Here is a 9935-nt window from a genome sequence, read left to right as displayed (position 1 = left end):
TCTTTCCCATGGTGCAAACTGGCTTTATGATGGCCCCTTGAGGACCAGGACATTGCTCAGCTGCTCCTGCCCACATGCACCACAGAAGCAGGCTGATGAGCTGCAGCCAAAGGAAAAAGTGCCTCCAGGTTCCTGCATGCAGAAGACATCAGCCTTGATTGCCTGCAGAGGTGTGCTCCTCTTCCAAAGCATCTCCCTCCAGCAACACCTGGGCCAAAACTGAGGATGCAAATTCAAATTTATTGAAGCAAACCAGAGTTTATTTAGCATTTATTACCCATTGTGTTGTGATATGTGGCTTCTTCTGTCTCTGTTTTGCTCTGGTAAACATAGACCTTTTATTTTTTATTCTTTTTTTAATAAAATATATAAAACATTGTGCATTGCTATCCATAGGAAAATTGTAGTTTAACAACAACAACAACAAAAAAGAATAAGGCACATTCCTGTGCAGCATCTTCAAATATATATATATATATTTAGAACAAAACAAAAAGAAAACCCTTTTCAACCTCTTTGAGGTTGTTAACTTCTCACCAGTCACTGACACATCTCTCATGTTACCATCATTTCACTGCTGGAGGTGTGTGGGGTTGTGTTTGACAGGGGCCAGGGAGGAGAAAAGACTCAAATAAAAACAACCAAAAATAGGATTTTATCCCTGAGGTGTCAGTAAAAAAAAAAAAAAAAAAAAAAAAAAAATCTATATAAATGTTCCCATTGAAAAGGAAGATGAAAAGACAGCCATAAATAACTGAATACACCATGGCAAACATCCAAGCACCGAGATGATTTCACGATGGAAGAATCTCCCTCTCTCCCCCCCCTAACCCCCCAGTTCTCAACAAGTGATATTTGTCGTTGGGTTTTAATTAGGTTAATCTCATGGCTTCTCAAGTCACAAGACAACTGGTCAGGATGCACCTCCCCCTCCCTTCCCAAATCATCTTTCCAGACTTGTCATTTTGTTCACAACTCTCCCACAGTCCTCAGGAAAGGGAAACCAAAAACCCCTAAATAAACCCCCGAACCTCTGTGACTTCTCTCCCAGCCAAGGCAGGAGCACTGGCACCACTGCCTGCCAAACTCCACGTCCCACAGGGGCTGTCACTGTCACCACCTTCCTGCCTGCCATCCAGAACTGAAGGTGGCAGCTTTTGTAACCAGAAGGTAGCAGTGAAGAGGGGTGATAACAATATGTCAGGGAGAAGGAGACTGGGAAAGCTTTATTGCTGTCCATCCGCGTCGCTCCGGGTAGCACGCCTGACAGGGAAAGGGGAGACACCCGGGGGATATTCCTTCCCTCCCTCTCCTCTCTCACGTGCGGAGGAGCCCCAGGTGTGCAGGGCAGGATGGTTGGACCCCCAGTTGCTCAGTAGTAGCGGTTGAGGCTCCTGGTGCCCGGGATGTCGGGCTGCCCGTTCATCCAGATCTCGCGGATGATGCGCTCCCGCTCCTCCAGCCGCTGCGCCCGCTCCAGCTCCTCGGCCGAGGTGAAGACGTTCATGTTCAAAGTCCTCTCAAAGCGGCGGTGCCTGCGGGCAGACAGGTCGGACGTGGTGTCCGAATCGTCGTCGCTGTCGCTGCTGTCGCTGTCGCTCTCCCTCTCCCGAGGGGGCTTCTTGGCGGGGGAGCGTTTGCAGTCCGTGCGGCAGGAAACCCTGAGCACCAGGGCCAGCAGGGTCAGCACCAGCCCGACGCACACGCCCGACACAAAGTACAGGGCAGCCCGCTCAGGGTTTTCTGGAAGGGGAGAGAAAACCAGAGAACAAACCTCGGAAGGACAAAGCACACGCGGCTCCCCTGGGCACAGAGGGGACACAAAAGTGAGACAGCAAAATCTAAAGGTAGAGGAGAAGATATCAGAGGCACGAAGGATGTTCCAATGGCTTTTGTAGAAGTGTGGCTGAGGGAAATCCTGGCAAGGGATGTGGATCTAGATGATCTTTAAGATATCTTCCAACCCAAACCATTCTGTCATTCTATGATTGATTCCATGACTCTATGATTCTACGATCCTTGAACAAGTCAAAAAAATAAAGAGGAGAGAAACTCAGCAGCAGTTGGAACATCGAGTGAGACCAAAGCTAAGAGGTTTGGACAAAAGTGAGACAGCAAAATCTAAAAGTAGAGGAGAAAATATCAAAGCAGGCATGAAGGATGTTCCAATGGCTCTTGTAGAAGTGTGGCTGAGGGAAATCCTGGCTCCAATCAAGGTTGTGGCAACTCTGAACTCAGTGGGGCAGAGCTCAAACCTTTAACCCTGCATGTGCAGTAGCAAAGCTGCTGCCCAACTGGTACAGTGTGAAAAGTAAAGGAGTTTCTAATGGTTGCTTTCACTCCCAAGCCCTCCTTCACCTCGTCTCCCCAGGGAAAATCAGGAAAGGAAATTTAAACCTGCTGCCACAGCTTTTGCCCACATGCAGCACGTGGGTTCCCTGCAGTCATGTCTTGGAGATGTCTGGAAAGGGAAGGAGCAGCCACAGAACTAAATGCTAATTCTGGTGGCTGCAGGAGCAGGGTTGACACCAGGGTGTCACACCCAGCAGTGCACCCACCTCTCTGTCACATCCGTAATCACTGTGAGAGGAATAGAGCTGACTACAAAGCTAGCTGTGCTCTCCATGCTGTGGCCCAGCTGAAACAGGAAGCCCTGCACTATGGAAAAATTAGTATTATTTATTCATAGGTTGCATTTGCTTATCTGGGGCAATCAAGCTGGCTCTTCTCTCAGACCACCAGAACGTGTATCTGTGCTACACAGGCACGGCTGGAGCCAGCTCACCCACAGACATAAGTAAAGGAGTTGCCTACATTTCAGAGATTTGAAAACCTTAAGAAAAGTAGTCACCTTCTGACAGCACTTTATACCTGTGCAGTGTAACTCAGGAGAGCAGTTGCAAAGCTGCCTTTGCAAGCAGGCCTGAGGAGGGCTCTGAGGACACCCAGAGTGTGGAAGCATGAGAAGAACAAGCAAGCAGAACCGGCCTGTTTGTCCTGGAAGGTGCCTGACCCACTCTGGCTCTGCTCTGCCTGGCTGACAGGATGCCAGACACACTTTCCTGCACAATGTTCCTGCACACACATGGGCTTGATTTGGTTGCATTAGTTCCACTGCTCACTCTTTCAGAGCAACCCATTAAAACAAACATAGATTGGAGCCTGGGATGCTGACACATGCAGTTTCTCTTCCCTCTTTTTTGACCATGTCCTGCCTTTCCTTTCCCCTCCACCCTTCTTTTTCCATGCTACTGTATCCAGCTCATGAGCAAGCTGCACCTTGACTGCCACTTAACCAACCATTTTTCATCCCATGCTTGTTTGTGTAGCCCTTCATGCAGTGCGATGGCTGTAATTGAATCTTGGGGCTCCAGTGGCATTTATGAGCTCCTACAGCTACTCTGTCAACATCTGAGACACTGTCTGGACTTCCTCACTGAGCTGTAACCCTACGTTCAACTGCAGTCTTGGCATTTATCATATGCACAATCCACTCGCACAGCAACATCTCTTTTTTTCACAGCAGAAAGAGCAACTTAAGCTAAAAACCATGGGCTCTGCTCTTTCTCAACGGAAGCAGCCAAGTCATAGGCTAGATTGGAGAGTCTGACTGTTGATTGGTGATTTTGAGAGCCTCCCCCAATGCATTTGCTACTTTCAAGGACCAAAAAGGGGCATCCTCTTCAACAAATAGATGCTCAGCATCTTCCAAAAACTCAAAGGTGGCTCAGATTCATCACTCCAACTCCTCAAAACCCTCATGACAGTTGAAAAAAAGAACTCTTTAAAAGTGTATGGACATCAGGAGCAGGAGTTAACATGATTTTGGTATGTGTTGATGTGTGTGTGTGTAGTATGTTGCACCCTTTAACACATGGTTTTTGACCAGTGTAGCTTTCTCTTCCACTGCTGTGGCTGATAGCCCAGAGATGTGTTTTTCTCCTAAACTTCTGGCAGGATCCAGTTGCCGTCAATCTCTTTAGCTGGGGTTACCTTTCCCTTTCCTGGTATTTCTCCATCTGGACTGAAAGCATTGATGAAAATGTCACTGATTCAAGCCTGAATTTAATCCATGCAGAAAAAAGATATATGCCTTTTATAACCCTCTATACAAAAGCCACCCTTTTCTAGGCGCTCAAACAGGCCAAGAATTAGAAACACATTTTATTTTGTTTTTCCAACCAAACCAGCAGCAATTACAAAGCCTGTTTCCTGAGGGTTAACAATCTGCTGGGAGCATCAGCCCAGACTGCCATTAATTCCCCAGGAAATGCCCCAGGCCAAGGTTGTTATTGCTATTATAATAAATTGTTTCAATAAATAAAAACCAACCTAGGCATTAACGCTGCTGGCTTCCTGTGATGGCTTTATGCATTCAGAAACCTCAGTGGGGAGGGAAATTTCAGAGGGCCTCAGTAAAAGGTTCAACATCGAGCAAGGCCAGACAAACAGTAGGAGCAAAATCTTCTAGGGAATTTACAGTTAGCCCACAGGCTGCTGAAATCCCCTGGTAGAACAGAGGAAGCTCTCCAGGAGCCCCTTATTAATAAGGCTCAGGCCAAGCAGTCTAGAAGTTGGAATTATCTCCCCCGGGTTGTTGTTTGGAAGTCCCATGTTAATAACTTGGCAGCAAAGCTTTGCCTATGGAAGAACAGAAGAGGGATTTGTGGAGGTTTCCCTCCAACTGCTTCAGTCTGAATGCAACAACAAAATTGGAACAACTCACTGGAAGGGCTCTGATACAATTTGAACATTTAATATTTATATAACCACCAGGGATGGTTCTGGTCTTGCTGGTAAACTTTGACTGCAAAGACAGTTCCAGCTGTCACTGAGACTGGTGAAGTCTTTCCAAACACTCAAGACAGGTTTTGGAACAGGTCTATGACAAATAACAGATCTGTGGTCTGCGGGCAGAGTTTGCATTTAATTAAAAAGCTAATTCTATAAAGAAAATCAGCTTTAAAAGTCTTTTACAGGACTGAACTCTAATTTTTTTTTAATTTTTTAAATTATTTTTTTTTTATCAGCTGATAAATTCACTCCTCATTGACATCAGACTCTTCCCCTATTTCTGAAGAAATGCTGTTTTCAAGGTTCTGGAAACTGGGATAGAACTAACATCTGACTGGTACTGCTGACCACGATGATACCTGCAAACAGATCTGATGGTGGAAATCAAACAGAGGCTTTGCATCCTGCCATGCCGGGATTTTTCAGTTCTCAATAGAAACATTCCTGACTTCTCTGTGGGAACATCCAACAAAAAGTTGGTAGAAATGAGCATAGAGGCTTTAGCTAATACTGCCCTGTCTCCCCTCTGTGCCCTGCAAGTCTCCACATGTGGAAGTGACTGAGCCTGCAGACTCTTCCCCTGCAGCTGCCCACCAAAACCTGCCATATTGTGCACAAAATGTGAACACCACTGAGCACAGAGGCCTTCCCACAAATCTGTGGGTGCCCTCCCCAGACTAAAGACTAAAGACACTGCCAGGAGGCAGGAAAAGTAATAGAGTGGATCAACCTTTCAAGCGTGCATTTTACCCATTAAATACCAAGTGCCCGTAGTTTCTTTTACCAGGAGTGGATCTGAGAGTACACACCATGTTCTGCCCCAACAGAAAAAGCATCTTTACATGTTGTCCCTGTCTATTTACATGTTTTTCTTGCAAAGAAGTCCAGCTTTGAGCCAACTCATCAGCACGGGGAAGCCCTAAATAGAGAACTTTCAGTCTGCAGAGTTTACCTTGGGGATGTTTTTAGTCTTAGGAAACAGAGCAGTTCTTGCACTAATATTTCCCTTTGGCACCAAGGCTGTGGTCAGGAGAGGTGGGAAGATGTGTGAACCAGAACCAGGCCTCCCTGGCTGCCTGATACCCTGTGTCTCCAGAGCCACTATAATGGCTCCTCTATGGACACCAACAGCTGCTGTGGCTTAAACCACCTTCAGGGTCCAAAACTGGAGTGACCACAAAAATTTCCAACAGTTCTGCTGCTCAAAACATGCAAAATGAAGTGGGGAGGTGGGGGAGAGGGGGTGGCTTTGCAGTGCTCCAGTTTTGTGCAGATGATATTTGTGCCTTGTGACACAGCTTGTCTTTGAACTCATGATCTAAAACCTCATCATATTCACATATAACAAAATAAATCGTTTCAAATCCATCCTCTCCACTAAAACCAGAGGGCTAAATTCCACTTTATGGAACAAAGATGGTTTAGGGCACCTGCTGTTTCAATCCACAGAGCAGTCATCAATTATTTCTTAGAAATATTGAATAGATCTGTCATTGAGACTAAAACTCATCTAACAGCCATGGTTATGTGCAGTGAAAAACATGAGCAACAAGCTCCTGAACTCATCACTGGAAACCAAAGCTGTGAGGTCTGAGTTTCACCTATTTGACATCCAGAAGGTGTGAACATATCACAAGGAGACCACCTAATTAGAGGGCAAGTAAAGAGCACAGCAACAAGACAGTTAAAGCCCTCCTTATTTATTATTTGTGCTACAGTAAAATCTGGAGGCTCCTGCCAAGACTGACACCTCGTGAAGGGGATGAATTGAGGCCTTGTGCCCTACAAAATGGGTCAAAGAGATCTGCTGTGCTAAATGGAAGAAAAGTCCATGGGGCATAGTCAGCAGCCCTGAATCCTAATCCAAGCTGCACCTGGCCATAAATCCTACAACCTTCTGCTGCCCATTACTGCTCAGATGGGGAAAATAATATTAACAGCATTTTGGTTTATAGTAAGTTTGGGAATGAAGGCATTTTCATGTCAAAAACTGGCAACTGTAGGCAAGAGGGAGGAGAAGACTCCTCAATCTTCCCTTGGAGAAACCCATGCCAGAAAAAAATATATCCTACTCAGGTGTCTGTTGTGAAGAGCACTACTAATTCCACTTGAGCTGCCTGCTTCTTGAAAGTGTCATGAAAAGATGGATCTTGATGTCACCATTGGATGTGTAGGAGGGGCAGAACTTTAGATTCACCATTCATGGTCCTTTAAGAAGGACCCACTACTAACCATGCAGAAACACTCTTACTAATCTACCCAGTGATTCCAAAATGCAAAGCCCAAGTTAGCTGTTCCAAATCCAACTGCTTGTTTGTAGCACCATGGTGGTGTCTCAGCAAGAGCAAGAGCAGGGCACCAAGAACAAATGAGTATTTAATGAAGTAGCAAGACTCAGTGGCACACACACACACGAAAAACTAGATCACAGCAATTGCATTTTCAGTCTTATGGACCTCAGTGCTACAGAACAGCAGGGCTGCATTACAGGGGTGCTAGCACACTGGCTGTAGGACACAGAACTACTAGGAGCACATAGTAAAAGAGCAACACATTAACATTACCAGCAAGGTCATATTGCTTGGCAATAAGCACTGCAAGGTAATGAGCATAAAAACTGTTCATTAAACAAGTGGAGACCAATCTGCAATCCCATAAGCAGAAGTTACCACAAACAGCATGTCCTGCCCCAGGAGACTAGTTACACAGAAAATAGGGCCCTCCTTCTGAGGAAAGAAGCCAGGATTGGCCCAAAATGTACTGAATTATTGTATCTGATGCTGTTCAGCCAATGCTCCTCTGGTTTGGGTTAGTTCCTCCAACTCTGCAGGCAATCCTTACAGCTAACAAGGTCCTTCTACACTGTATCAGCTGTCTCTGCTGCAGTTTTTTGTATCAGTGGTATTGACCCCAAGCACTCACGTGGGCACACAGACTTTATTCCAAATTTTAAAGTGTATCTTATTGGAAGACTGCTCCCCTGCTACTTGAAAGATACACGTGGGTGAAAGATAAATTGTGATCCAAGGAAATCTTACTCTAAACTAGATTTAAATACACAATTAGGCAGACTCTCAAGTTACTTCATCTTCACACTCCTACTGAAGATAAGCAAAATTTTCTTAAGCAGGGTAATGATCTGAGTGCTGCTTATTTTCCAAATTAAAGGACAACAAGCCTGCCTCTCTAATGAGCCAGGCTTTGATCTCCAGGAAAATGTAGCATTAGGAATAATACCACATGTAATATTACATTGAATTTAACTTCAGAGGGCAAATCCAGAGGAAACCAGAGCACAATAAACCCTGTTATATACTGTCTGCTAGAGCTGCCCTGGTCAGGTCTTCCAAGGGGAAATTTGCTGAGGGATTAATGAAAAACATAAAGAGTTCAGAGAGAGCTGATTTAACCCCGGGTGCCTGTGACATGTAGGCTCAGTTGAGGGTCTACGAAGAGCTTAGGAGAGCCCAGAGAGATGGCAGCCATAGGACCTACCTGTGACAAAGGCATATGCTGCTAGGATGTTGCTGAGCAGAGCCATCTCGGTGCTGACGCCCACGGGCTCCATGCTGCTGGTGAGTGCTGGCGGTTGTGTCTCATCCACGGGGGGCAGGAAGGGGGGGTTGTCTAGAGGGTAGAAGGTGGCTGATCTCCCTTTCTTCTTCTCTGCTTTGAAACAGAAAGGGAAGGAGGAATGAGACACGTGCCTCAGCCCTATCCCTGCCCTATCCCGACCAGGTCTGGCTCTGCATTCAGGAATCCGAGGCTGCTCTACAGCAGGTCATTTGCCCTTTTTTGGGGGCCACTAAAATGTTCTCAGGTAGCTTCAGCTGAGCACATACCCTGTCTGCATCCAGGGAGCATCTTCTCTCCTCTGTCTCCTGCTCTTTCATGGCACCACTTAGACACACCCACCTACACTACAGCAAATATATAATCAGGTTTCTTTCCTCTTATGTAAATCAAAGGAGCCTGTATCAACACTGGGCTCAGCTAGACTTGTAATAAGGAATGGAAAACACAGGCAGAGCCAGCAACCTCTGCCAGTGTCTTGCTGTAGTGATCCTTCCACACCTGGCAAACAGACATTCTTTCACTCCAGCCTTCTTGGGGAAGGGCAGATCTGAGTTTATGACTTCCTTCAGAAGTCTGCTCGTATTGTGTTTCACCCAGACACCATTTCCCCTTTGGAGAGGTGAGTGAACATGGGTTAATGATTTGATTTTATTTGTTGAAGAGTGGAGCTAAGGAGGCAGCTAATTCCAGGAGGCTCAAAGAGACCCTTTCAGACCTTATCAGCTCACAGCTGAGTGCTCCCTGCACCTTGATCTGCAGGCAGACTCCTCCACTAGCCACAAAACACTAATTGTTTTAAACACTCCAAAAAGTCAGTGCCCAGGATCCAACTCCATCACTCATGTGATTGTTTACCTGTAGCTATTACAGCTCTTCAGCCTCCTTTCCCTGGGAGCCTGGTTCTGTCCAAAAGCAAGCAGCACACTGCACAATCACAGACTTGAACCTGGCTTCCACTTCTCTGCAGGAATGAAATTCAGGAAGCCCTCAGGTCCACCTCTGACAACACCACCAGTGCCAGGCAAGCCAAGGCACTCTGGCAGCAGCCATGAGGAGAGATGGTCTGTGCTCTCTGGCTGCTGGATCCATCTCCCTTCCCTGCATACCTAGCAGGGTGAGGTGTCACGTTCAGCTTCCTGCTGTGCGTGCCAGGAAGCAGCTCAGCCCAAGGAAGCAGTAGCAGGAGCTGAGGGGTGTCAGAGAGAACAGGTAATACTGGCTGGAGAGGGGCTGAGTGCAGGAACGTGCCTGCAGAGGTGCCAGCTCCTCATCTGCCTCAGAGGAGAAGCAGCTGGGATGGATGTCTTGGCATTGCTGCAAGGGATCAGCCCCAAGGCTGTATCTCTGCCACTGAATAGCTGCATGGCCTTGGGAAAGCCACGTGTCACAAGCTGCCAAGGTATTCATCACTGGCTCTGAAGCAGTTTTCAAGCATGAGTGCCTGAGTGGCAGATCCAAAAAGGAAAATTATCCCAAGAACCTCTTGCTTTAAGAGAATGGAGATCACTGAAGATCAGTTGTACAAATGGAGGCACTGGGCACAGAGGGTCCAGGTCACATTCAGC

The 9935-nt window shown here is 46.5% G+C and overlaps 1 protein-coding gene across 1 annotated transcript in view; it reads right to left on the bottom strand.

The window, feature by feature from the left end:
• Positions 1-1372: 1372 nt before the first annotated feature.
• EVA1A (eva-1 homolog A (C. elegans)) overlaps positions 1373-9935 on the bottom strand; it is a 211666-nt gene continuing 203103 nt past the window's right edge. The window contains exons 7-8 of the mRNA XM_010002389.1: positions 8290-8463; positions 1373-1743 (exon numbers count right to left, since the gene is read on the bottom strand). Of these exons, the coding sequence (XP_010000691.1) occupies positions 1373-1743; positions 8290-8463 (545 nt within the window). The remainder of the gene's footprint in view (positions 1744-8289; positions 8464-9935) is intronic.

Source organism: Chaetura pelagica, unplaced genomic scaffold, assembly GCF_000747805.2.
Source record: "Chaetura pelagica isolate M959 unplaced genomic scaffold, ChaPel_1.0 scaffold46, whole genome shotgun sequence".
NCBI lineage: Eukaryota > Metazoa > Chordata > Aves > Apodiformes > Apodidae > Chaetura > Chaetura pelagica.
This window is presented reverse-complemented; position numbering and strand designations above follow the sequence as displayed.